Source organism: Raphanus sativus, chromosome 3, assembly GCF_000801105.2.
Source record: "Raphanus sativus cultivar WK10039 chromosome 3, ASM80110v3, whole genome shotgun sequence".
Taxonomy (NCBI): Eukaryota; Viridiplantae; Streptophyta; class Magnoliopsida; order Brassicales; family Brassicaceae; genus Raphanus; species Raphanus sativus.
This window is the reverse complement of record NC_079513.1, coordinates 23,405,307-23,430,410: the sequence shown is the minus strand read 5'-3', so window position 1 is coordinate 23,430,410 and position 25,104 is coordinate 23,405,307. Positions and strand designations below refer to the sequence as shown.

At 38.6% G+C, this 25,104-nt stretch overlaps 11 protein-coding genes and 1 pseudogene across 11 annotated transcripts; 9 read left to right on the top strand and 3 right to left on the bottom strand.

The window, feature by feature from the left end:
• Positions 1 to 755: 755 nt before the first annotated feature.
• On the bottom strand, positions 756 to 1,719 carry LOC130494622 (receptor-like protein kinase At5g59670). The gene is made up of 2 exons (XM_057005141.1): positions 1,554 to 1,719; positions 756 to 1,452 (listed from the first exon to the last, which is right to left on the bottom strand). Exons 1-2 carry the CDS (start codon positions 1,672 to 1,674, stop codon positions 911 to 913), a joined length of 663 nt encoding a protein of 220 aa, XP_056861121.1. The 5' UTR covers positions 1,675 to 1,719; the 3' UTR covers positions 756 to 910.
• A 2,579-nt stretch (positions 1,720 to 4,298) lies between these two features.
• Positions 4,299 to 4,651, top strand: LOC108847152 (ATP synthase small subunit 6-A, mitochondrial). Its single transcript, XM_018620338.2, has 2 exons — positions 4,299 to 4,434; positions 4,605 to 4,651. Exons 1-2 carry the CDS (start codon positions 4,314 to 4,316, stop codon positions 4,649 to 4,651), a joined length of 168 nt encoding a protein of 55 aa, XP_018475840.1. The 5' UTR covers positions 4,299 to 4,313.
• A 447-nt stretch (positions 4,652 to 5,098) lies between these two features.
• On the bottom strand, positions 5,099 to 6,512 carry LOC108847149 (putative pumilio homolog 19). Its single transcript, XM_018620336.2, is given in 2 exon segments — positions 5,099 to 6,377; positions 6,380 to 6,512. Coding segments are annotated over 2 exon segments (1,245 nt in total). The 3' UTR covers positions 5,099 to 5,265.
• A 541-nt stretch (positions 6,513 to 7,053) lies between these two features.
• On the bottom strand, positions 7,054 to 8,266 carry LOC108847151 (putative pumilio homolog 19). Its single transcript, XM_018620337.2, has one exon. The coding sequence runs from the start codon at positions 8,185 to 8,187 to the stop codon at positions 7,180 to 7,182; it is 1,008 nt and encodes a 335-aa protein (XP_018475839.1). The 5' UTR covers positions 8,188 to 8,266; the 3' UTR covers positions 7,054 to 7,179.
• A 160-nt stretch (positions 8,267 to 8,426) lies between these two features.
• On the top strand, positions 8,427 to 9,509 carry LOC108845541 (pentatricopeptide repeat-containing protein At5g59600-like; annotated as a pseudogene).
• Positions 8,932 to 11,502, top strand: LOC108847147 (UDP-glycosyltransferase 76E1-like). The gene is made up of 3 exons (XM_018620334.2): positions 8,932 to 10,132; positions 10,236 to 11,150; positions 11,222 to 11,502. Exons 1-2 carry the CDS (start codon positions 9,649 to 9,651, stop codon positions 11,123 to 11,125), a joined length of 1,374 nt encoding a protein of 457 aa, XP_018475836.1. The 5' UTR covers positions 8,932 to 9,648; the 3' UTR covers positions 11,126 to 11,150; positions 11,222 to 11,502.
• A 194-nt stretch (positions 11,503 to 11,696) lies between these two features.
• On the top strand, positions 11,697 to 14,187 carry LOC108847146 (UDP-glycosyltransferase 76E2). The gene is made up of 4 exons (XM_057005139.1): positions 11,697 to 12,137; positions 12,261 to 12,875; positions 12,969 to 13,887; positions 13,982 to 14,187. Exons 2-3 carry the CDS (start codon positions 12,389 to 12,391, stop codon positions 13,859 to 13,861), a joined length of 1,380 nt encoding a protein of 459 aa, XP_056861119.1. The 5' UTR covers positions 11,697 to 12,137; positions 12,261 to 12,388; the 3' UTR covers positions 13,862 to 13,887; positions 13,982 to 14,187.
• On the top strand, positions 11,699 to 12,088 carry LOC130509313 (pentatricopeptide repeat-containing protein At5g59600-like). Its single transcript, XM_057005142.1, has 2 exons — positions 11,699 to 11,872; positions 11,951 to 12,088. Exons 1-2 carry the CDS (start codon positions 11,699 to 11,701, stop codon positions 12,086 to 12,088), a joined length of 312 nt encoding a protein of 103 aa, XP_056861122.1.
• A 697-nt stretch (positions 14,188 to 14,884) lies between the features above and the next one.
• Positions 14,885 to 16,208, top strand: LOC108847150 (E3 ubiquitin-protein ligase RDUF2-like). Its single transcript, XM_057005140.1, has one exon. It carries the CDS (start codon positions 14,885 to 14,887, stop codon positions 16,067 to 16,069), a length of 1,185 nt encoding a protein of 394 aa, XP_056861120.1. The 3' UTR covers positions 16,070 to 16,208.
• A 1,017-nt stretch (positions 16,209 to 17,225) lies between these two features.
• On the top strand, positions 17,226 to 18,740 carry LOC108847148 (1-aminocyclopropane-1-carboxylate oxidase homolog 12). The gene is made up of 3 exons (XM_018620335.2): positions 17,226 to 17,786; positions 17,917 to 18,238; positions 18,313 to 18,740. Exons 1-3 carry the CDS (start codon positions 17,269 to 17,271, stop codon positions 18,562 to 18,564), a joined length of 1,092 nt encoding a protein of 363 aa, XP_018475837.1. The 5' UTR covers positions 17,226 to 17,268; the 3' UTR covers positions 18,565 to 18,740.
• Positions 18,741 to 20,704: 1,964 nt separating this feature from the next.
• LOC108846866 (1-aminocyclopropane-1-carboxylate oxidase homolog 12) lies at positions 20,705 to 22,403 on the top strand. The gene is made up of 3 exons (XM_018620051.2): positions 20,705 to 21,268; positions 21,566 to 21,887; positions 21,966 to 22,403. Exons 1-3 carry the CDS (start codon positions 20,742 to 20,744, stop codon positions 22,215 to 22,217), a joined length of 1,101 nt encoding a protein of 366 aa, XP_018475553.1. The 5' UTR covers positions 20,705 to 20,741; the 3' UTR covers positions 22,218 to 22,403.
• A 546-nt stretch (positions 22,404 to 22,949) lies between these two features.
• Positions 22,950 to 24,958, top strand: LOC108847181 (1-aminocyclopropane-1-carboxylate oxidase homolog 11). Its single transcript, XM_018620372.2, has 3 exons — positions 22,950 to 23,502; positions 24,057 to 24,378; positions 24,455 to 24,958. Exons 1-3 carry the CDS (start codon positions 22,982 to 22,984, stop codon positions 24,704 to 24,706), a joined length of 1,095 nt encoding a protein of 364 aa, XP_018475874.1. The 5' UTR covers positions 22,950 to 22,981; the 3' UTR covers positions 24,707 to 24,958.
• Positions 24,959 to 25,104: the final 146 nt, after the last annotated feature.

Genomic DNA, 25,104 nt, shown 5'->3' with positions numbered 1-25,104 from the left:
CCATCAATTAAAAGTTAGTTTTAAGTCTGCTATAATGAATACTATTCAAAAACTTTGCCACAGATAAAATAAGATAATATAAATTTGTCATCACGAATGTAGAAAAATCTGCCAAGAATAAAAAGTCTGCCATCACAAATGTAGAAAAATCTGCCAAGATATAAAAAGTCTACGAAAAAATTATTGATCTGGAAAATTTTTTTTTCCACATATTAAGAATCTGCTATCATAGGATCAAAAATTTGCTATAAAAATCTGCCAGCTTACAAAAATCTGCGAGCTTAAATATGTCTATTGTAGTGTATGGCAGATTCTTTTATAAAAGTCTAAAACGATATTAAGTATGCCGTAAAAAATCTGCTGGAGAAAATAAATTTGCCCAAAATTAATAAATCTGTCATCATGTACTGCAGGTTTTCAACGGCATACTTTTTATCAATTTCGAAAATAATTTTTATTTTTGATAAATTAGTAATGGCTTTTTTGGTAAATATATTTTTTGTTAACAAAAGATATGAGGGCAATTTGGGTACAAAAAACAGTCCTGTAAATAAAAAAAAATTAGTGTTAATCTAGTAATAAAAACAAAGATTAATGTTATTTGAGTAATCATCCCTATTAATAATGTTATTTTAGCAGTGAAATAAGTTAATATGAACATTGTCATTCTTACGTGTTTGGACCACTAGCTATAATCTTATCAGATCGACTATCTAAAAAATCATCTATTACATCTTTCATTGCATTTTATGGATTGATTATGTAGTTTTGTCTAAAAATTGCAATGTATAGGTTCCTAGACAAAACAATGCCCTCTGTGGGAAACAGAACACAAAGGTGTAGAAGATCAATAAGCATAAGAGAGGCAGAGATATACAAAACGTGACAGAGCAGAAAGATGAAGTGGGACTTACCGTATACGAGATCCTGTCTTGTTAAGATAATACCGGTCGTAAAGTTTCAAGGAGCCAGATTCCGTGATATAAGAACCACTTACCACCGGCCGTAATTCCAAAGTGGATATTACCGGTGTAGTTGTGCCAGTCTTAACAAGGCAAATCTGCAATGAGCTTGATGTTGAGACGTGTAAGATTTCTTCTCGTGTACCATTCACCATTGTCACCAAATCTACCGTGGCCCATAGATTAGGTCCAAGATAAAGATCGAAGACCGGTTCAATGTGAAGACCATCGTAATTTCCATACAAAAATTTAGCTTTAATCAAATATTTACGTCCCTTATCCACACTCAGATTGTAACAGTTTCGTGTTCCGTTTGGAAAATATCTCAGCGTCTCGTATTGCTTTGTGTATCTCTCAGGAATTTCTCGGCTTCGACCAGTGTTTCCGCTCTGAATGAACTTTTCGTCCGAAGAGAACCAGAGTCCATTAGTAATTTCTTTATAAGGAGACAGTTCATACGTCGGTAACCCGCGATCCAAACTGATGAACCCTGTTAACATAAATGATTAGACGTTTGCAAGAGAATTTGTCAAGAAAAAACTTGTGTTGAAGAGGTAGCACATAAATAAAACAAGTAAGATAATAAGATACCTTCTTGGTCTTGAGCATGAACTATATGAATTGTTGCCCAAGTTGCAATTAGAACCAACAAAACCCTAATACAACAACTCTCCATACTCTCTTTACTCAAAAGAAAACTCAACAAAACCATTGGGTAACGCTATGAAAGATAAATAGCAGAGCAAACCAAAATGCTTCTACAAGTCAATGTCAATGTGTTTGTCACCCTGTACCAAGAAGAAAAGTGAAATAGGAATAAATACGCAAAAGCCAAAAATCACACAGCATAAGAAAGACAGCCAAATTAATCAATGGTGAATGTGATGTTTCAACATCACTTTTAATAGGGAAACGGACCAAGAAGCACCTAAAGCGCTATATCAAAAGCAGAATCAATTATCTAAGATAAGGCCAAGAGGAAGTTCCTTTCTTTCTATGTTTGACTGCTCTCGCTAATTTATGAGTTTGGCCTCATCTATCTATCTATACTATTAAAGCATAAGCATCTGAAAAAATCTACTTAAAAAATTCATTTTAAATTTTGGACACTTTTAGTTTTGGTCGTACATTACATATGTTTGTTGCAAATATTTTTCACGCTTAATAAATGATATAACCAGAGTACTTAAACTAAACCAAAATCTAATCTACTAATTGCATCTGAACTTATAACAACTGAACCGATATGTTCTTTACTATTAGAATAATCTAATAACTCTAATTGGACCATGTTAGTATACGAAACTAGGGCTGGGCGTTCGGGTTTCCATTCGGGTTTCGGTTCAGTCCATTCGGGTTTCAGGTTTTCGGGGTCAAAGATTTCAGCCCCATTCGGATATTTCTAAATTTTGGTTCGGGTTCGGTTCGGATCTTTGCGGGTTCGGTTCGGGTTCGGATAACTCATTTAAAATATTTTTAAATTTTCAAAATTCATTATATACTTTAAATTTTCAAAATCTATAAGAAAGATAATATATTACATATAAATTTTCATAACATATATGTCAAAATACCTTAATTTAACATATAAATTGGTTTTCTTTGAATATTTGGATAAAAAATCAATAGATATTTAACTATTTTAGTGTTTTCAGTATACTTTAGCTATTTTAAACATTTACTTTTGACTATTTGCATATATTTTTGGAGTATTTTGGAAAACTTAAGGTATCTTATATATTTTTAATATTTTTAATATACATTATATATAAAATAATGTATATATTTAAGTATATAAATTTATTTCGGATACATTCGGGTACCCAAAATATTTCGGTTCGGATCGGGTTCGGTTTCGGTTCTTTAAATACCGAAATTTTGAACCCGTTCGGATATTTAATCAATTTTGATTCGGATTCGGTGCTATTTTTTTGGATCGGGTTCGGTTCGGTTTTTCAGGTTTGGACTTTTTGCCCAGCCCTATACGAATCTGACCTGATAACTCTAACTGGGTATAGTATTTGCGTCTCTTCCGACCACTACTTGTCATAGGTAGAAATCAAAATGTTTTATACTTTGATCATTATTCACCATACCAAACATTCCCAGTTATACATAATTCTATTATGAACACTATATTAACTACATATAAGTTTCAATCATAGAAATTACAATATTTGATCAATGTTAACCAATTACATTACATATGTTTTGTTTTTTTATCTATTGAAGCCAAAGATATAATTCAGGACTTTACGTTCATTTTAATTTTGCAACTTTTATTAGTTAAATATCTATTGATTATCAAAACAGATAAAATCAAATGCAACATAATATTCTAACCACATTAATAATAAATTTACTCAAATTTAAACTAACTTGTCTTGCAAACAAACTAAACTCTAACAACTTATTTGAATTATTTATAATTACTTCTAAAGACTTAATATTCTTTTCCCAAGATTTCGTCCATAGATTTCGAACGCCGTTTTTATCAGCTTAACAATCTAATCTATTAATTTAGTGTCTTACTTTTTTATCTACTTAAAAATGTTGTTATTTACATGTTTGACCACAGACATGGATCAAGTATTATATATGAATCACTAAATTTACATGTTTGACCACTGACATGGATTGAGTATGAAATTACAGTTTGTAAATAAGAACAATTTTCGAATTTTTCTAATAAATTTTTTTAAACTCACACAAATTTTATCAAAATGATCAACTATTTTTTAAAAATTATTTTTGAAACTAAAATAATATAATTTTCATGAAATAATAAAAATAAAAAGAAGCTATACCCGACCTTTTCAAGGGCGAGTCAAAATCTAGTTATTTGGTTTAAGGCGGTAGTTAAGTGAGTTCTCAGAGCTCACAGTCCATATTCTTCATTTTTCATCGTTTTTTTCTAGAGTACTTGATTTGGTACATTGTTTTTTTTTTTTTTTTGACATTGTTACATTTGGTGCGAACTTGGTCAGACAATATGGTACATCTTATTTACAAAAAAGGTATCGACCACAAAAAGATACCTAACCAGTAACCAGCATGAATTTGTGATGCACTAAGAAATATGCTGAGAAGTACAGTAGTTGACTTGCAATATGAGACCGCGATTAACGAACGATTGGAGGATGGAAACGCAGCGTTTTAAACTCTATTTTATAGAATAAACGGAAAGAAAGTTTGGGCTGGTTTTATACGGCCCAATAGGTAACTTTGGTTATCGAGAACGGTTGGGGATCCAATAAGGGCTAATTTTGTTGTATGACCTATCAGTGTCGTGACTTTCCATCATCGTCTACGCGAAGCAGTCATCAGAGACAGAGAGAAGAGAGAAGAGAGATGAGGTTGTTCGATCCATGGCCAGTGTTCTTCAAGAGGGAGTGGAAACGTACTTGGCCGTTTCTCACCGGATTCGCCGTAACAGGCGTCCTCATCACCAAGCTCACCGCTGGATTCACTGGTAAAAACTCTTTTTCAGATCTGACCGATTCTTCTATAGAAAAATGATAGAAACCAATCCTTACTCGATCCGTATCATCTGAATATATAATCGAATCGTTTTGTTATGTATTGTGAGTCTCGTGTTTGTGGAAATCCTAATTTATATAAATCCGTTGATTCATTTTGCAGAGGAAGACGCCAAGAACTCCAAGTTCGTTCAGCAACACAGGCGGTAATTTTCTTTACCCTTTCCATCAAATCATTTGCTTGGGATTGGTTTTCATGAACTGAAATGTCATTTCTCAATTGAATCGCATTTCATTCAGAGTTTGCTTGTGACATTTTGTGTTCTGTAGTATATGGTATAAGCCGTGTTACTATGACATAAAGAGTCTCATATTGAATGCTTGATTGATTCGGTTCGAATACATGTTTTACTAGACACTAACTATCCTCTGCACTTGTTAATGATTGTTTGCAGGTGATCCACTGATGTGAAATCTATTTCGAAGAGTGCTTCTGGCTTTCAAACTTTATTCTAATAAACATAAAAGAGAGAAGAATCCTACATACTTGTATTGTGATCTCTCGTTTCCTTTCATTTTTCTTTTTTCTTTTCACAACTCTCTAAACAGTGCAAGTTTGAAATGGATTGATTCCAATCTTTTTTCCCCCATATGTTTGAAATGGAATTATTCCTCTCTTTTTGTTATGTTGGATCGAATGTAGATGGCATACATACCATCATTACTGACAAATCTCATTACAAGACTTCATTAAGCAAACCACAGAATCTAACAACTTTAACCATATATCGTAGCAATAGAGCCTGCATGGCATTGTGACAAATCTAACAAAGCGAGTACAAGAACTCACCAATCCTGCGTCCACGCAAGAGATGAACTGAGGGCATGAGCTTACCCGCCAAACCCCAAAACAAATCCTCACTATTCCTCTCCTGCATCACTCTCAGTGCCTTCAACACCACGTAATTCCCGTAATCACTCATCGCCAGCCTCACCAAACTCTCTTCATCGCACCGCTCCAACTCTACCACCACCGTAACCGCACCCTCCTCTGTATCCAAAAGCTTCTGCACGACGTAGCTTCCAAACTTGGTAAACGAGAGGCCAAAACAACGGCCACTGAGGCTAGCTGAAACGTTATGCGTGCAACGCAAGTCATGCAATTCAAGCACGTGCTGGACCACGTAGTTCCCATGAGCGTGGTAGCTTAAGGGGAGAGCGTTCTGCGCGACTATGTCCAAGAGCCGGCCTCGGTAGTAAAAATTGCCCAAGCCGTCTATGATTTTTTTCAGCACGGCGTAGCCGAGTGGGTCACACGCCAGGTGAATCGCGTGGCGGAGAACGTATTCGAACATGGTGATTTGCTTCTCTTGGCTGAAAACTTGCATCCCTTGCAGCCCAACGCTGGACGCCTCGTAGTCGGTCATGATGTGGATGAAGCGGCTCATTATAGCGTTGTAGAAGAAGGTGTCCACGTCGTCTCTTCTTCCGAGTAGCTCGTATATGCGGTTGGAGCCGTTCCTGTTTCTTGCCATCTCCAAGAAACGATCGTGATGTGACGTCAGCAACGAGGCCATCCTCCGAAGACCGCTTCTTGAGACCACCTCTCTAAACTGAGCCGAACCGTTTTCTTCGCCGCTAGTCATTAAGTTGAACAGCAACTGCATACACGTGTTGCTTTCTTGAGGAGTTAAGGGGGTGGCGGAGAGAATTGAGTTGAGTAAAGATTGATTCGCTTCAGTAAGATTGACTCCGTTTGGTGCGGTGATCAATCTTGGAGGAGGGATGTTGGCGGTGGGGGTTGCACGTGGAGGAGGAGGAGGGACAGCTGGAGACTCTCGTTCGATGGATGCTCCTGAGGCGGTATGACGGAGATCGCCGCCGTTTGCCATTATGTACGTTAACTCTTTGCTCTTTGTCTTGGAAGGGATAATAAAGGGTTTTGGTAGTGTGATTGTAGAGAATGAGAAAGTGTTTGAGATATGTGGAGTGATGAATGATGATGCCTATTTATATGAACGTAACTAAATTACATATGGTGACGTTGCTGGAGTAGTCTTTTCCGTTTCATATAATCTAATTTTATCATATTATTTTTTGTCAAATCTAATTTTATCATTTTTTTGTCAAATCTAATTTTATCATTATGATTTCGTTTTTTAATGTTAGGTTATATTGTTTTTTTTTTTTTTTTTGGCAATTTATGTTAGGTTATATTGTTATTACTTTGAAAAATTTCACTCATCTCCCTCTCCCTTTATAGTTCACGTTAGTACATGCATGCACCACTACTGAGTTGTTTTTGTTAAACAACTCTACTAGATTGATTATTATAAAAAAAAACAAAATAAATGTGTAATAAGTGTATTGAGTATAAATTGGATTATTGGATAACAAGATGATGTGTGAAACTGTTGAAACCATGAAAAATAAATGGAAATACTTTTGTTTGAAATGATTTGCTTCCTTTCTTCTTTTAATTTGTTCATCCCATACATTTGTGAATGACTGAATCCACCAGCAAGCTTTTTGGTTCATTTTCATGATCATGGTCATCACACAATGCTAATAATCCATTTACACTTATACTTTGTGCTGTGTTGAATCAAATGTGGGGGTCACTTTGTGTTATTAGTAACAAATCTTATTAGCAGAGTTTATTAAAGCAAACCATAGAATATGACAACTTTCAAGTGTGCAACATAGCAATCATTTGAAACAAAACTAATTTGTAAAGGCTAAAGCGAGTCCAAGAATGCTCCAATGCGTCCATGAAAACGTAATCGATGGACAAAGGGCCTGAGCTTATTCACCAAACGCCGAAACAGATCCCTCCTATGCATCCCCTGCGTCACTCTCAGTGCCTTCCACACCACGAAGTTCCCAAACTCATTCCTCGCCAGCAACGCCAACCTCTCTCCATCACACCCCAACAAAAGCTCACCCACCACCATAACCCCCGTCTCCTCCGTATCCAAAAGCTTCTCCACGACGTAGCTTCCGTACTTGGTAAACGAGAGGTAAACGAAATGGCCTCTGAGGCTAACGGCAACGTTACGCGTGCAACGCAAGTCATTCAGCTGAAGCACGCGCTGGACCACATGGCTCCCGAAAGTATGGTCGCTTAACCGGTGAGCGTTGCGCGCCACTACGTACAAGAGCCGGTCTCTGACGAGAGAACGCGGGTCCAAGTCGGTTATGATATCGTTCAGCACGATGTACCCGTCCGGGTCGCACGCTAGGTGAACCGCGTCGTGGAGAAGGTGGTCGTGCATCGCTGCTCTCTTCTCCTGGCTGAAAACTCGCATCCCTCGAATCGCGACGCGGGACGCGTCACCGTCGCTCATCATGTAGAAGAAGCGGCGCAAGATAGCGGTCAAGAAGAAGCTGTCCACGTCGTCTGCTCTCCCGAGGAGATCTTGCATGCGGTTGGAGCCGTTCTCGTTTCTTGCCGTCTGCAAGAAGGGAGCGTTGTTCGACGTCAGAAACGAGACCATCCTCCGGAGATCGCTTCCGTCGCCTAGTCTCGAGATCAGCTCTCTGAACTGAGACGCGTCGCTGCTAGTCATTAAGTTGAACAATGACTGCGTGCACGTGGCCGTTTCTTGAGGGGTTAAAGGGGTGGAGGAGCGGAATGAGTTGAGTAAAGATTGATTCTCTTCGGTGAGAGTGACTCTTCTTCTTGGTGGTGAGGTGAATCGTCGAGGAGGAGGAGGAACCGTCGGGTGATCGCCGCGGTTTGCCATTATATACGTTAACTTCTCTCTGACTCTGAGTTTTGGTAAGTGTGATTGTAGAGAATGAGAAACTGTTGAGATATGTGGAGTGATGATGATTGATGCCTATTTATATTACGTGTTGTTTAGTGATATATTTAATGCTAACTAATCACAATATTTAAACATAAAAGTTTTATATCAAACGAAACACCAATAATACAAATTCAATAATGTTTTTACTCTGTTTACAATTCAACTAAAATTAAATGAACCGTGCTGCATTTACTCCGGTTCGTACGGTTCTTGTCTGGTTTAACGCGAGTTTGAATGGTTTAACGCGACAGATTCTATAAACCGCTCCTCCGGTTTTCGGTTTATTCTGAACCGTGGCATTTACTCAGGTTCGTTCCGTTATTGTCAAACCATAACCGCAGCATTTCAAAGCTTTGATCTCCCCCACACTGACATGAAGAAACTCTCCAACATTCTGTGTTCTTTTCGGTTAATGTCAATCGATTAGTCGACTTCTCTGGCAAGGAAGATAGCTTCATGCTCATCTCGTGACATCTGGCACTGCTCGCTTGACATGAATTGCAGCCAAGGTCGCGGAATGTGGGAGTGATACAGATGCTAGGAAGGTGTCCGATGAAATGCTCAAGAGAGATATTAGTGGATGTGTTGTCATGATTGAGGCTTGTGCTCGAAATGGGTATTACCAGGAGTCTTTGGATACCTTCAGAGAAACGAATGAAGAAGGTTTGAGGTTTGATGCTTCCATCATTCCTAGCCTTCTTAAAGCAAGTCGCAATCTTCTCGACAAAGAGTTAGGGAAGATGATACATTGTATGGTGGTCAAGTGCTCGTACGAGTCTGATGGTTTTGTAGTTAGCTCTCTTATTGATATATATTGAAAGTTTGGGGAGTTAGAGGATGCGAGGAAGGTGTTTAGCGATTTGGCTGAACAAGATTAGGTGGAGCTCAATGCTATGATCTCTGGTTACGCTAACAAATAGCCAAGAAGATGAAGCAATGAGATTGGTGAAGGTATGAAGCTAGTGGGGGATATTATCACTTGGAATGCTCTGGTTTCAGGATTTTTGCATATGGGAAATGAAGAAAAAGTGTCTGAGATTCTTAAGATGATGTGCTTGGATGTTCACAAGCCTGATGTTGTGTCTTGGACTTCTGTTATATCAGGACTTGTGCATAACTTTGAGAATGAGAAGGCTTTTGATGCTTTTAAACAGATGTTAAGTCATGGTTGTGTGGAGCACGGGAAGGAGATTCAAGGCTACTCGGTTGTCACTGGACTAGAAGATCACGGTTTTGTTAGATCCTTCTGGAAATAGATAAATAATCAGTCATTTATTTTCGTGTTTATCTTTTGGCAAAAACAAAAGAATAGCCACCGGTCACAACAAGACAAAGCAAGCCTTAAATATATTTCCATCCGTCTCCCTGAGCTTCCATGTCCACACTGAAGAAAGAATGGATGAAAAACAAGTGAAGAGAAAGATAGTGTTGGTTCCAGTACCAGCACAAGGGCATGTCACTCCTATTATGCAACTTGGAAAAGCTCTTCACTCTAAAGGCTTCTCCATCACTGTTATTCAGACACAGTATAACCGAGTTAGCTCTTCCAAAGACTTCTCTGATTTTCAGTTTCTCACCATCCCAGGTACTTTAACTGATTCTGATCTTAAAAGCCTCGGAGCACTCCAGTTTCTGATGAAGCTCAATCAAATCTGCGAGGAAACCTTCAAGCACTGTTTTGGTCAACTATTGCAAGAACAAGGCAGCCGTGATGATATCGCTTGTGTCATCTACGATGAGTACATGTACTTCTCTGCAGCTGCACCTAAGGAGTTTCAACTTCCCAGTGTTATCTTCAGTACTACAAGTGCTACTGCCTTTGTCTGTCGCTCTGTTTTGGCCAAAGTCAACGCAGACAAGTTCTTGATCGACATGAAAGGTACCCTGGATTCTAGCTCTTTACATCAATTATAAAACCGCATTTGATTTAGTTATAACTTATAGCAAATGCAAGTGCCTATTCGGTTTGTGAAACTTTGCAGATCCTCAAGTGCGAGACAGTTTGTTTCCAGGGTTGGATCCTCTAAGGTACAAGGACCTACCAACGTCAGCATTTGGGACACTAGAGGATATCATCAAGCTCTACAGTGAAGCTGTTAACACTCGAACAGCTTCGGCTGTTATCATCAACTCAGCTAGCTATCTAGAGAGCTCGTCTTTGTCACGGCTGCAACGAGAACTACAAGTACCGGTTTTTCCTATAGGCCCCCTTCACCTTGCAGCTTGTGCGCCTTCTAGTTTACTAGAAGAAGACAGAAGCTGCATTGAGTGGTTGAACAAGCAGAAACCAAAGACAGTGATTTACATAAGCTTGGGAAGCATATGTCTAATGGAAAGCAGAGACATTTTGGAGATGGCTAGGGGGTTGAGTAATAGCAACCAACCTTTCCTATGGGTGATCCGACCCGGTTCCATTCCTGCCTCGGAGTGGACAGAGTCCTTACCGGAGGAGTTCAGTAAGCTGGTTTCGGAGAGAGGTTACATTGTGAAATGGGCCCCGCAGATGGAAGTTCTAAGACATCCTGCAGTAGGAGGGTTCTGGAGTCACTGTGGATGGAACTCAACGCTAGAGAGCATTGGGGAAGGTGTTCCAATGATCTGCAGACCCATTACTGGAGATCAGAAAGTCAATGCGAGGTACTTAGAGAGTGTTTGGAGAGTTGGGGTCCAGTTGGAAGGAGAGATGGAGAAAGAAACCGTGGAGAGAGTTGTGAAGAGGTTGGTTGTGGATGAAGAAGGAGCAGATATGAGGAAGAGAGCTATCGACTTGAAAGAAAAGCTTGAAGCATCTGTCAGAAGTGGAGGCTCCTCATGCAGCTCACTAGATGACTTTGTCAACTCTTTGCAAACGAAGAACTTCATGCATCAATGACATGGTCCCTGTTCAAAAGTCAAAGGTGTAGGAGATTGATTTACTATTATGTATTAAATGGGTTTATGTTCTAAGTTTCGTTTTTTTTATTCTCAGGGTTTGGATACTTTAAATCATGGATTGGAAAATCAAGCTGGTTAGTCGAAGTTGCAACTTAAAGATTTTGATCTCGTCTTCTTCTTATGGTCTGCAGTTTGCCTATAGAAAAGTTGGATAATACTTGGAGGCAATTGGTACATGTGTTGGCCAAACATTAAACATCTTATTGTTTAGCCTTGTGGCTCTGATCAAAATAAACATGTATCAAACATTCGTTTTCAGTTTTGCTGCAAACAAATGAGAGAAAGCACAGACAAAAGTTAGTTGAGCAACTTCAACATTTTTTATCATTTTAGTTACATAATGACAGTTACGAAAGTTAACACATACAGATACACGTTGATTCATGTATGTATTATCTTTGGTATGTATTATAGTTAGCTCGCTTATTGGTATGTATTAGGAGTTTGGGGAGGTAGAGGATGTGAGAAAGGTGTTTAGAAGGCTGAAAAAGATTTGATAGAGTTCGATGCTATGATCTCTGGTGAAGCAATGAGTTTGGTGAGAGATATGGAACTAGTGGGAGTAAAACCTCATATTATACTTGGAGTGCTCTATTTTCAGGATTCTCGGCATATGGGAAATGAAGAAAAAGTATCTGAGCTTCTTGATGTTGAGTCTTGGACTTCTATTACATCAGTCGAGCAGGTGAGTTTGTTGAAGCCTATGAGATGATAAAGACTATGCCAATGCAGCCGGATTTGTTTGTGTGGAGTGCTTTGTTAGGTGCGTGTGGGAATCACGGGAAATACGGACCTTGCAGGGACTGCAGCAGAGCTCGAACCAGAGAACACAGGGAATGGATTGCTTCTGTCCAGTTTGTACGCCAATGGTGGTAGTTGGGAAAAGTGTTGTAAGAAGTAAGAAGACGATAAAGAAGAAGAAGTTGATAAGGTTTCCAGGCAGCAGCTGGGTAAGTACTGTTTGATCCTTCTGGTTTTGATCATCAAACCTGACTTAGTTTTATATATATATATCATCCTAGAAAATAAATAAATAGTCAGTTATTATTTTCGTGTATATCTTTGGCACATAGCCACCGGTCACAAGAAGACAAAGCAAGCCTTAAATATATTTCGTATTAGCTTTCTCAACCTCAATGCATCAGATCTGAAGTTTCCATCTATCTCCCTGAGCTTCTTCCATCCCCACACTGAAGAAAGAATGGATGAAAAACAAGTGAAGAAGAGAAGGATAGTGTTGGTTCCAGTACCAGCACAAGGGCATGTCACTCCTATTATGCAACTCGGGAAAGCTCTTCACTCCAAAGGCTTCTCCATCACTGTTATTCAGACACAGTATACTCGAGTTAGCTCTTCCCAAGACTTCTCTGATTTTCAGTTCCTCACGGTTCCAGTTACTTTGACTGACTCTGATCTTCAAAGCCTCGGAGCACTCCTGTTTCTGATGAAGCTCAACCAAATCTGCGAGGCAAGCTTCAAGCACTGTTTTGCTCAACTATTGCAAGAACAAGTCAGCCGTGATGATATTGCTTGTGTCATCTACGATGAGTATATGTACTTCTCTGCAGCTGCATTTAAGGAGTTTCAACTTCCTAGTGTTATCTTCAGTACTACTAACGCTACTGCCTTTGTCTGTCGCTCTGTTTTTGCAAAAGTCAACGTTGACAAGTTCTTGATCGACATGAAAGGTACCCAAGAGTCTAGCTCTTTACATTAAATATAAAAATGAAACCGTTTAGATTTAGTGATAACCATGCTATTTGGTTTGTGAAACTTTGCAGATCCTGAAGTGCAAAACAGTTTGTTTCCAGGGTTGGATCCTCTAAGGTACAAGGACCTGCCAAGTTCAGCATTTGGGACACTAGAGGATAGCATCAAGCTTTACAGTGAAGCTGTTAACACTCGAACAGCTTCAGCGGTTATCATCAACTCAGCTAGCTGTCTAGAGAGCTCGTCTTTGGAACGGCTGCAACGAGAACTACAAGTTCCGGTTTACCCCATAGGCCCACTTCACCTTGCAGCTTCTTCTGCGTCTTCTAGTTTACTAGAAGAAGACAGAACCTGCATCGAGTGGTTGAACAAGCAGAAACCAAGGACAGTGATTTACATAAGCTTGGGAAGCTTAGGTCTAATGGAAACCAAAGACATGTTGGAGATGGCTAGGGGGTTGAGTAATAGCAACCAACCTTTCTTATGGGTGATCCGACCCGGTTCCAATCCTGCCTCGGAGTGGACAGAGTCCTTACCAGATGAGTTCGGCAGGTTGGTATCAGAGAGAGGTTACATTGTGAAATGGGCCCCGCAGATGGAAGTTCTAAGACATCCTGCAGTAGGAGGGTTTTGGAGTCACTGTGGATGGAACTCAACATTGGAGAGCATTGGGGAAGGTGTTCCAATGATCTGCAGGCCCATTACTGGAGATCAGAAAGTCAATGCGAGGTACTTAGAGAGTGTTTGGAGAATTGGGATTCGTTTGGAAGGAGAGCTGGAGAAAGAAACTGTGGAGAGTGTTGTGAAGAGGTTGATTGTGGATGAAGAAGGATCAGATATGAGGAAGAGAGCTATCGATTTGAAAGAGAAGCTTGAAGACTCTGTCCGAAGTGGAGGTTCTTCATGCAGGTCACTAGACGACTTTGTCAACTCTTTGCAAACGAAGAACTTCATGCATCAATGAGATAGTCTTTGTTTAAAGCCAAAGGTGTAAGTTGCAACTCAGATTTTGATCATGTTATCCTGTATTGACACTCCAAGTTGCAACTTAAAGATTTTGATCTCGTCTTCTTATGGTTTGCAGTTTGCTTTCAAAAATGTTGGAGAATACTTGGAGATGATTGGTACATGTCTTTCCTTTTCTGGTAAGGGTATGTTCACTTCCCTCACAAACATTAAACATCTTATTGTTTCGCCTTGTGCCTCTCAACAAATAAACATTTGTTTCCGTTTTGCTGTAAACAAATGAGAGAAAGCACAGAAAAGTTGGTTGAGCAACTTTTAATTGTTCTCCCTTTTTTTGGACAAGAGCAAGCAACTTTTAATATTTTTATCATTTTAGTTATAAAATGATACTTACTATGATAGTTACAAAGTTAATACATACAGCAGACACACGTTGATTCATGTATGTGTTTTATCATCTTGGCACCTTTATACTTTCTTAGTCAATGCATATAGATATAAGTTGGTTTATGTAAAGTATTATCAATAGAAACTGCAGCTGATTTTATTAAGCCATCAACGTGTAAGAAACTATAAATTTCCAAAGAGTTCCACCCACCACCGCATTGCCAAACAAATAACATTTGTCACAATTATTCAACTTAACTGAACAAATGTAAATGATTTAATTATTCAGCAGGCAGCACACTTGCTTCTGACATGATTCACAGGAGAAAACGACGTCGCTTACTGGCTTTCCCAGAAAAAATGGAGATCAAATTGGTCCCACAAACAGCAAACACGGCGTTTCTACTTTCCGCGTTGGGTAAACGCTCCCACTCTTACGTTACGACTGTTAATACCTCCCCAGTCAAATACTCACCACGTGTCTATTCACCGTCTAATCAAACGCCGTGAATTACCCTCCAACGACCGCCTTAAAAACCAACGTTTTCATTTTCTCATCTCAACAACCTATTTCATTTAACCGCGGTTCCTTCTCCCCTCAGAATCCTCTCACCGCGTCAGAAGGTCTCTGAAAATGCCGTCCCCGTCAACGCCGATAACGTCGTCGTATTGGTGTTACAGCTGCACGCGATTCGTCAGCGTCTGGACTGAACCCGAACAGATAACCACCGTCAGCGTCTCTTGCCCTCACTGCGACGGCGGTTTCATCGAACAGATCACCGATCCCTCCTCCTCCGCCGCCGCAACCGAATTAACTCCCCCACCTTCCGCCGAAGTAAGATCGATCATCAACAACCGCAGATCTATAATCAGACGCCGGAGATCCGACCGTCACAATCCTTCATTCAATCCAGTCATCGTTCTCCAAGGAGGAGCCGGAGATAGAGACGATGGAGAAGAAGAAGAGGCTAGAGATCGACGACGACGCGCGTTCGAGTTTTACTACGACGACGGATCCGGATTAGGTCTCAGACCTCTTCCCGATTCAGTATCGGAGATTTTGATGGGATCGGGATTCGAGCGGTTGCTCGAGCAGTTAAGTCAGTTCGACGCCTCGGGGGTTGGACTCGGTAGATCCGGGAACCCGCCCGCGTCCAAATCGGCGATTGAGTCTTTGCCGAGAGTTGAAATCGGTGATTGCCACGTAGGCGCGGAGGTTAATTGCGCTGTGTGCACTGAGGTCTTCGAAAGGGAGACCGAGGCGCGTGAGATGCCTTGTAAGCATATTTTTCACGAGGACTGTATCGTTCCGTGGCTGTCGATACGGAACTCGTGCCCTGTGTGCCGTTTTGAGCTGCCTTCGGAGTCTAATGGCGAGGAAGGTGATAATAGTCCCGTGGGGATGACGATATGGAGACTCCCCGGAGGGGGATTCGCGGTGGGGAGGTTTAACGCGGCGATGAGAGAAGGGGAGAGAGTGTTGCCGGTTGTGTTGACGGAAATGGACGGTGGTGGGATTGGTGGTAATAGTGACGGTCCTAGACGGATCTCGTGGGTTAGAGCTAATGGGACAGTTGAATCAGGTAGTAGTAGCAACGGTGGTGGTGGCTCTGGCGCGGGAGGGAGATTGAGACGGATGGTTCGTGGGATGGTGTCGTTGATGAGGAGAGTGAGACCAAACCGTGCTGTTTCGTCTTCTTCGAGTCATCTGGATTTAGACAGTGAAGTAGAAACTAGGGTTATGGATCGGTCGAATTCAGTGCTGAGAAGGTACTTTGGGCGAAGCAGAAGTAACAGAGATTCTTCAGTTCTTCATTAATGATGATGATTATATGTTTATTTTTTGTTTGTTTGTTCGTTCATCATTCAAGAATGTAAATATAAGGATTCAGAAGAAGATCCGAATTATTGATTATTTTGTATGTTACATTAAATCAAAATGTCTATTGTTCATTCAAGTTCTCTGCCTATTTTTATTTTTTAAACTTTTGTCTTGGTTTGGTGACAAAAAAAAAAACTTTTGTCTTGGAGCCAGAGTTTTGTCTGTTTTGGTTTTCCGAGAAAGTAAAAAAGAATGCTTGTCCTTTAAGCTTTTCTTTTTCCTTGGATGCTGAGACAGAGAAGGCCTAGTTGAGAAAGAGCTGCACAGAAAAAGAAAAGAGTCACGAGGGATGATAGAATTGATTGTCAAGTTGCCAAATTTGAATTCTTATTCTCATTTTACTGCGACCATGTCTTTTTAACCCACACCTCCACTGTACAGTAAGATTTTGGTCTGGAACGGTTGACCAGGTCATTGAAATAGACCTGAACGTAAAGGTAATTTGGTTCGGTTTGTTTATAACTGTACCGAATTGCACTAAAAATAATTCAGCCCGATTCTGTGAAAATTATATCAATTTTATTGAATTTTTAGTTTTGGTTAGATTTTTTATTTAAATCAATTAAAACCTGGAAAATCTCAGTTCTTTTGGTGGTTAGTTCGGATCGAAATTTCATTTATAATTTGATTAGTTTGATTCAAAATTTGGTTAAAATTGATATGATTTAGTTGAACGATGTTGACACAAAAAAATCTCTTCCCAAATCAACTACGACAAGTCATTAACGTAGAAGAAAAATTCAACTATGACAAGTCACTAAGTTTTTGGTTGTGTGTCTGAGAGAGAGTGAGTCATGTACCATTTGTTCTCAATCTTTCCTTTCAAACAGAGATTTTGTGAAACACAAAAAATACAAAACAATGGTGACCAAAAATTGAGATTGGAGAAGAAACGTTCAGCTACTACATTTTACCTAAAAAAAGAAGAAAATTCAGCCACTACTGCAAGTCACTAAGTGTGAGAGGGACAACATTCAAGGTGAGCATATCACATACAGTCAGAAATTCAACAAAAACGGACATATCCGGTCCCACACTCCCAACTCAAAACCATCGGTCCTCAATCCTTCCTTTTATATAATCATTATCTTCTTCTTCTAAGCAAACATTCTGTGAAACACAAACAAGACAAAAAAATGGCCTCTACCGAATTCGATCCTTATATGGAGCGCAAAGCTTTCGATGAGACCAAAGAAGGAGTAAAAGGGCTGGTTGACGCTAAAATAACCGAAGTCCCTCCTATCTTCCGCATCCCTAGAGATGCCTTGACCGACAAGAAACCCTCTGTCTCTGTTTCAGACCTGGAGATCCCTACCATAGACTTCGCAAGCGTCCACGTGGACACATCTTCACGTGAAGCCGTCGTAGAGAAGGTTAAATACGCGGCAGAGAATTGGGGATTCTTCCAGGTGATCAACCATGGTGTTCCTTTGAGCGTTCTTGAAGAGATTAAAGATGGGGTTCGTAGGTTTCATGAGGAAGATCATGAGGTCAAGAAACAATACTTCACCCGTGATGACGCTAACAAAAAGTTTATCTACAATAGTAACTTCGATCTATACAGTTCTTCTCCTTCTGTTAACTGGAGAGATTCGTTCGTTTGTTACATAGTTCCAGATCCTCCAGCTCCTGAGGAACTCCCAGAGGCTTGCAGGTGACGGAAACATACTTTTAACTTCATATTTTTTTGTATTGAAGGTTCCATCATGAGTGACTTTTTAATTCTGGAGTTTGTTTTCCTTCAAGGGAGTGCTATTGATTGCTAATATCATTGATTGACTCAGGGATGCTGTGTTCGAATACTCAAAACATGTGATGAGTTTAGGTGGTTTACTCTTTGAGCTTCTCTCAGAAGCACTAGGTTTGGAATCTGAGACCCTTAAGAGCAAGGAGTGCTTGAAGACTTTGCTTATGGTCTGCCATTATTACCCACCTTGTCCACAACCTGACCTAACTTTGGGGATAAGTCAACACTCAGATAACTCCTTCCTCACGGTTCTTCTTCAAGACAACATCGGCGGTCTACAAATTCTTCATCAAGACTCTTGGGTTGATGTGGCTCCTCTTCCAGGAGCTCTTGTCATCAACATGGGAGATTTCTTGCAGGTAAAGTAAGATTCTGAAGAAGGATATATACCAAATGCATTTTTTTGTTTATTTATATGTTTGGGTTTTTGCAGCTTATAACGAACGATAAGTTCGTTAGCGTGGAGCATAGGGTGCTTGCAAATATTCAAGGACCAAGGATTTCAGTTGCAAGCTTTTTTAGCTCAAGTAAACATGCCAATTCCACAGTTTATGGACCAATGAAAGAGCTTGTGTCTGAAGAAGACCCTCCAAAATACAGAGACATTACCATAAAAGAATACACTGATGGATATTTTGAGAAAGGTCTGGATGGAACATCACATCTCTTGAATTTCAGGATATGAAAACAAAACTTCAGAAAAAGAAAATTATGTTGTTTCTTAGCATCAATTACTCTTTCTCGGATCTGCAATAATTAATCCAGTATACCAAGTAGTGTGTGTGCGCGTATGTATCAGACTCTATGTGTGGATCGTTCTACTTTAGTCATATTAATCAGACTATATAGAAGTGGTATGCATTGAACGATTTGATCATAATAACATTCACATTGTACATTGCATCAAAATATTAGGGACAATGTCCACATTGGAAATGATCATAACAAATACATAAAAGAAATAAAAGAGATGTATCAATCGATTTATTACCCCATTGATTTTCAGTTAAAAATCATCTTAATTAACATAGTATCACAGCATGATTCATACAATCCAACTTGTTACATAATCGATTTGAGCCCAAAGTTAGTTCATCAATATTTACTTACACTCAAACAACATAATCTCAAAAGAAAGAATGTACTAGAAACAAAGTCACGCAAAGAAGCTTAAGTCATATATAAAAAAGACACACCAATTCAATTATAGATAATTGATTTTAATTGGAAGTTCATCTTACCTAGTACAGAATGTCTAATGTTCATTCAAGCTCAATTGTTATTTGTAGATTTTTTTTCTTGGACTCAGATCCTCGAAACTTCACCCGAGATTTTTCATTTAGGTTTCCAAGAAAGTAAAAAGAATGCTTGCAATTTAAGCATTTTCCCCTCAGATAATCATTGCTGAGAATAGGCCTTGTTGAGAATGAGATGTACAGAAAAAGAAAAAAAAAGTCATGAGGAATGAGAGAACTAATTTTCAAGTTGCCAAACTTGAATTCTAATTCAACTGCAGGTTTTTCTAATCAATATACTTTTTGTCAATATCATTGTAAAACTATATAAACAGGCTAAACCAGTGGTGTCCAATCAACATATATCCACGCTCTTAATTGAAGATCTTCGAGCACTGCATGCTAAGGTGGGGAATAACTCCTTTATTGTATGGTTGGATTTTGGTTCAGAATGGTTGACAAGGTCAAAAGTGTTCAGTTAATAATTTATTGAACGATGAGTTTACCATTTAATCATGAAAGAGTTACATGCTTCGATCCTACTGTTCATCATTTTGTGGAAGTTGTTCTAGCTAAGTGCTTGGACTAATGTTTTATAAGTTTAAAAATCATGTTGTTGTTAAACAGAAAAGTTTAACGATCATCTGTCTTTTTAATGATACATGAATTGAAATAACAAATCACGAAAAGAGAAAAAAAAACTTGAATTATGTGGATAATTGATTGGACCGTAACTTTAGAAAATTTATTATGAAATTTAATATCTAAGATCTTTTTGATATATGTGTATTTGATGTAGCTTTAGGAATTAAATGAGAAAAATCAATATAATTTTCTTACAGCTTACTAAACAAGATTTTAGAAAACACTTGATTTTTATTGTAATTTTAAAACCTAAATAAAATATGATTTTTAAATTTATGGTAAGCTCATGAACTCGAATATCCCGCCCTTTCACCTTTGTGTTTAGAAAGTTTAAATTGTGAAATAACGAGTAAAGCAATTCAGAGAGGGTATAGTTTATGGTTATAGTTGTAAGTACAAATTAAGTTGAAACACTTGCTATACTAACCAATCACCCATATGTTTGAATTTTTTTTTGTTTTGATGTAAAGAAAATTTATGTCAAAATGTAAAAATTGGGTGAGTGTTGTTATGATATATTATTATCACTTTCTTTGTCCCAAAATTGATTTGAATCCGGAGTACAAAAGAACCAACTCCTGTACACTACCACTAGGCTACCAACACGATGAATACTAACCATGTGTCTTAATGTAATTGTGGTGAACTATATTTTATTTAGATAAGTATATCTTCAAATTTCTCTACTCTTAATCCATTTTTAGTAGATGTAAACACAAAAAACTCTCCCAATTCAAGTAAGACGAGTCATTAACATAGAAGAAAAATTCAACTAGAACAAGTCACTAAGTTTGTGGTTGTGTGTGTGTGAGAGGGAGTGTGTGAGAGGGAGTGAGAGAGACAACATTCATGTTATTGTATCACATACTGTCAGAAATCCAATAAAACCGGATATATACGGTTCTTAATCTTTCCCTCTATATATTCCCCCCACCTTGCTTTATCTTCCTCTAAGCAAATATCTCGAAACAGAAAAGAAAAAATGGAGGCCAAAACCTCGGTTAAATTCGATCCTTATATCGAACGAAAGGCTTTCGATGAGACGCAAGAAGGAGTAAAAGGGCTTGTCGACGCTAAAATCACCGAAGTCCCACGCATCTTCCACATCCCAAAAGATTCCTTGACCAACAAGAAACCCTCTGTCTCTCTTACAGACCTAGAGATTCCTATCATCGACTTTGCAAGCGTTCACGTGGACACAGCCTCACGTGAAGCCGTCGTGGAGAAGGTCAAACACGCGGCGGAGAAGTGGGGGTTCTTCCAGGTGATTAATCATGGTATTCCTTTAAATGTTCTTGAAGAGATTCAAGATGGAGGACGTAGGTTTCATGAGGAAGATCCTGAGGTCAAGAAACGATACTTCTCGCGCGATTTCAGCGCTAACAAATTTGTCTACAATAGTAACTTCGATCTATACAGTGCTTCTCCTTCTGTTAATTGGAGGGATGCTTTCTCTTGTTACATGGCTCCAGATCCTCCACCTCCTGAGGATCTCCCAGTGGCTTGCAGGTAAAGTAATAAGACCAACACTTCCTTTTTTAATTGGAAATTATTGAAGTTTCAATTGATTAGATATTTAAGCTGCTTATCTAGAAATAGTTGGGGTTTAGTGGCTAAAACTCTAGGATCACTACTAAGAAGTCATATGTTTAATTTCCACTGAGAAGAGTACTTTTTGGAAAAGAGTTAATTTAACATAGTATGAAATATCCTCTTATGAGGATGTATGAGTCTTTGGACCAAGAACTTTCTACTCATTCAAAAAAAAAATCTAGTTAAATTTTCTAACATCATCGATTGACTCAGGGATGCTATGATCGAATACACAAAGCATGTGATGAATTTAGGTGATTTGCTATTTGAGCTTCTTTCAGAAGCACTAGGTTTGAAATCTGATACCTTGAAGAACATGGATTGCTTGAAGAGTTTGCTTATGCTCTGCAATTATTACCCACCTTGTCCGCAACCTGACTTAACTATGGGGATAAGTCAGCACTCTGACAACTCTTTTCTCACGATTCTTCTTCAAGACAACATCGGCGGTCTTCAGATTCTTCATCAAGATTCTTGGGTCGATGTCTCTCCTATTCCCGGAGCTCTTGTCATCAACATGGGAGATTTCTTGCAGGTCAAGTTAATATCTTCAGTAGATAACAGATACATAGTGTTTTAAGTTGTTAATATCTGTTTGGATTTGATTTTGCAGTTGATAACGAACGATAAATTTGTGAGTGCCAACCATAGAGTGCCCGCGAACAGAGAAGGGCCAAGGGTTTCAATAGCGAGCTTTTTCAGCTCAAGTTCACTCCCTAATGCGACAGTTTATGGACCCATGAAAGAGCTTGTGTCTGAGGAAAACCCTCCAAAGTACAGAGACATAACCATAAAAGAATATACCGAAGGATATTTTGTGAAAGGTCTCGATGGAACATCCCATCTATCGAATATTAGGATATGAATTAAGTGGATGATCAGCTACTCTGTTCTTCGCTATGCAGTAGCTAACCCAATGTATCAAAAATAAGAATGCATAGCCTATGTGTGTGCGTGTGTATTAGTGTATGTGTTGAGCTACTCTTTGTTTGGATCTTTCTACTTTAGCCAGACGTACCAGACCATAAGAGCACCCTTATTGATAGAACTCTCCAAATTCTTCAAGTTGAAACACTTGCTATACTAACCAATCACCCATATGTTTGAATTTTTTTTTTGATGTAATGAAAAGTAATGTCAAAATGTAAGAATTGGGGGATGGTTGTTATGATATATTATTATCACTTTCTTTGTCCCAAAATTGATTTGAATCCGGAGTACAAAAGAACCAACTCCTACTAGGCTACCAACACGATGAATACTAACCATGTGTCTTAATGTAATTGTGGTGAACTATATTTTATTTAGATATAAGTATATCTTCAAACTTCTCTACTCTTAATCCATTTTTGGGTAGATGTAAACACAAAAATCTCTCCCCAATTCAACTAAGACAAGTCATTAACATAGAAGAAAAACGGAGAAGAAAAATTCAACTAGAACAAGTCACTAAGTTTGTGGTTGTGTGTGTGTGAGAGGGAGTGAGAGAGACAACATTCATGTTATCGTATCACATACTGTCAGAAATCCAACAAAACCGGATATATACGGTTCTTAATCTTTCCCTCTATATATTCCCCACCTTGCTTTATCTTCCTCTAAGCAAATATCTCGAAACAGAAAAGAAAAATGGAGAACCAAACCTCGGTCAAATTCAATCCTTATATGGAGCGAAAAGCTTTCGACGAGACCAAAGAAGGTGTAAAAGGGTTGGTCGACGCTAAAATCACCGAAGTCCCTCGTATTTTCCATGTCCCTCAAGATTCCTTGACCGACAAGAAACCCTTTTTTTCGAACCTAGAGATCCCTACCATCGACTTTGCAAGCGTCCACGTCGACCCAGCATCACGTGAAGCCGTTGTAGAGAAGGTCAAATACGCGGCTGAGAAGTGGGGATTCTTCCAGGTGATCAATCATGGTGTTCCTTTGAACGTTCTTGAAGAGATTCAAGATGGAGTTCGTAGGTTTCACGAAGAAAATCCTGAGGTCAAGAAACGATATTTCTCGCGTGATCTCGTCAACAAAAACTTTTTCTACAATAGTAACTTCGATCTATACGGTTCATCACCATCTGTTAACTGGAGAGATACTTTCGCTTGTTACATAGCTCCAGATCCTCCAAGTCCTGAGGAACTCCCATTGACTTGCAGGTAACAGGAACATGCTTAGTTTCATTTTCTTTCTTTGTATTTATTTATTAAAGGTCACAAACCTAAGCTCTAATCATCAATCAGAGATCATTTCATTCGGATAGCACATATGTTACAAGGTTTAATGATTTTAGGTCTAACACAATGAACAAATAGGAATAAAATCGTAGAAATGATGAGGAATAATTGTTCTTTATCAAATTTTAAGAGGAACAAATTTGTTTTATTTTTTTTCTCTATAATAAAAAGAACGAGAATGAATTAAAAATTTTTTTTGTTAATGGTAAAATATTTTAGGAATGTTAAAAAATGTAGTATTATTCTTTTTAATTCTTTCGGCATCAGTTAGACCAGATTGAAGTTTTATTAGGTTAAAGCCATATCATTTTGACAATTTGGCCTTAGTTTTGGTCAAGTCGATTGATCATCAGCCTAGCTAGGAAGACATATCAGTTGTAAAATATGTGGTTACCATCAGTCGCTTCAAAAGTCTAAAACTTTTATTTTCCTTCAAGAGAGTATTATTGGTTTCTAACATCATTGATTATCCCCAGGGATGTTATGTTCGAATACTCAAAACATGTGATGAGTTTAGGTGGTTTACTCTTTGAGCTTCTCTCAGAAGCACTAGGTTTGGAACCTGATATCCTGAAGAGCAAGGAGTGCTTGAAGAGTTTGCTTATGATCTGCCATTATTACCCACCTTGTCCACAACCTGACCTAACTTTGGGGACAAGTAAACACTCAGACAACTCCTTCCTCACGGTTCTTCTTCAAGACAACATCGGTGGGCTACAAATTCTTCATCAAGACTCTTGGGTTGATGTCGCTCCTCTTCCTGGAGCTCTCATCATCAACATTGGAGATTTCTTGCAGGTAAAGTAATAATTTAAAAAATAAAAACATAAATACCAAATATATTTAGTTTATTTATATGTTTCGTTTTTTGCAGCTGATAACGAACGATAAGTTTGTAAGTGTGGAGCATAGGGTCCTTGCTAATAGACAAGGTCCAAGGATATCAGTTGCAAGCTTTTTTGGCTCAACTAAAAGTGCCAATTCCACAGTTTATGGACCAATGAAAGAGCTCGTATCTGAAGAAAACCCTCCAAAATACAGAGACATAACCATAAAAGAATACACAGATGGATACAATGAGAAAGGTCTGGATGGAACATCACATCTCTTGAACTTCAGGATTTGAAAAAAAACTACAGAAAAAAAAAGAAAATTGAGGTGTTTCTTAGAACCAATTACTCTTTTCTTAAAATCTGGAATAATTAAACCAGTGTACCGAATAGCGTGTGTATATGTATCAGCACTATAAGTGGATCTTTCTATTAAGTCATATGTATCAAATATATGTGGATCTTTACTTTAGTCATATGTACCAACCTCTGTATGTGGATCTTTCTAATTTAGTCATGTGTATCAGACTATACAGAAGTGAAATGTATTGCACGAATTGATTATAAGAACATCTATGGCCGGCTTACAAGGGCGATGAAAAGTGTGACCGCCCGGGGCTATACTATGAAATGTATGAATAATTCATTAAATTATCTCAAAATTAAAACTAAAATCTTACAGCATCAAAATTTT

Excerpts from the sequence above, each read along its gene's own strand:
- LOC108847181 (XM_018620372.2), top strand. The coding sequence starts at position 22,982 with ATGGAGAACCAAACCTCGGTCAAATTCAATCCTTATATGGAGCGAAAA. Across the intron at positions 23,503-24,056 it reads GAACTCCCATTGACTTGCAG|GGATGTTATGTTCGAATACT; the intron begins GTAACAGGAACA and ends GATTATCCCCAG. Across the intron at positions 24,379-24,454 it reads ACATTGGAGATTTCTTGCAG|CTGATAACGAACGATAAGTT; the intron begins GTAAAGTAATAA and ends CGTTTTTTGCAG.
- LOC130494622 (XM_057005141.1), bottom strand. The coding sequence starts at position 1,674 with ATGGTTTTGTTGAGTTTTCTTTTGAGTAAAGAGAGTATGGAGAGTTGT. Across the intron at positions 1,453-1,553 it reads TCATGCTCAAGACCAAGAAG|GGTTCATCAGTTTGGATCGC; the intron begins GTATCTTATTAT and ends TTATGTTAACAG.
- LOC108846866 (XM_018620051.2), top strand. The coding sequence starts at position 20,742 with ATGGAGGCCAAAACCTCGGTTAAATTCGATCCTTATATCGAACGAAAG. Across the intron at positions 21,269-21,565 it reads GATCTCCCAGTGGCTTGCAG|GGATGCTATGATCGAATACA; the intron begins GTAAAGTAATAA and ends CGATTGACTCAG. Across the intron at positions 21,888-21,965 it reads ACATGGGAGATTTCTTGCAG|TTGATAACGAACGATAAATT; the intron begins GTCAAGTTAATA and ends TTGATTTTGCAG.
- LOC108847148 (XM_018620335.2), top strand. The coding sequence starts at position 17,269 with ATGGCCTCTACCGAATTCGATCCTTATATGGAGCGCAAAGCTTTCGAT. Across the intron at positions 17,787-17,916 it reads GAACTCCCAGAGGCTTGCAG|GGATGCTGTGTTCGAATACT; the intron begins GTGACGGAAACA and ends TGATTGACTCAG. Across the intron at positions 18,239-18,312 it reads ACATGGGAGATTTCTTGCAG|CTTATAACGAACGATAAGTT; the intron begins GTAAAGTAAGAT and ends GGGTTTTTGCAG.
- LOC108847147 (XM_018620334.2), top strand. The coding sequence starts at position 9,649 with ATGGATGAAAAACAAGTGAAGAGAAAGATAGTGTTGGTTCCAGTACCA. Across the intron at positions 10,133-10,235 it reads GTTCTTGATCGACATGAAAG|ATCCTCAAGTGCGAGACAGT; the intron begins GTACCCTGGATT and ends GAAACTTTGCAG.
- LOC108847151 (XM_018620337.2), bottom strand. The coding sequence starts at position 8,187 with ATGGCAAACCGCGGCGATCACCCGACGGTTCCTCCTCCTCCTCGACGA.
- LOC130509313 (XM_057005142.1), top strand. The coding sequence starts at position 11,699 with ATGATCTCTGGTGAAGCAATGAGTTTGGTGAGAGATATGGAACTAGTG. Across the intron at positions 11,873-11,950 it reads CTATTACATCAGTCGAGCAG|GTGCGTGTGGGAATCACGGG; the intron begins GTGAGTTTGTTG and ends GTGCTTTGTTAG.
- LOC108847150 (XM_057005140.1), top strand. The coding sequence starts at position 14,885 with ATGCCGTCCCCGTCAACGCCGATAACGTCGTCGTATTGGTGTTACAGC.
- LOC108847152 (XM_018620338.2), top strand. The coding sequence starts at position 4,314 with ATGAGGTTGTTCGATCCATGGCCAGTGTTCTTCAAGAGGGAGTGGAAA. Across the intron at positions 4,435-4,604 it reads GCTCACCGCTGGATTCACTG|AGGAAGACGCCAAGAACTCC; the intron begins GTAAAAACTCTT and ends TTCATTTTGCAG.
- LOC108847146 (XM_057005139.1), top strand. The coding sequence starts at position 12,389 with ATGGATGAAAAACAAGTGAAGAAGAGAAGGATAGTGTTGGTTCCAGTA. Across the intron at positions 12,876-12,968 it reads GTTCTTGATCGACATGAAAG|ATCCTGAAGTGCAAAACAGT; the intron begins GTACCCAAGAGT and ends GAAACTTTGCAG.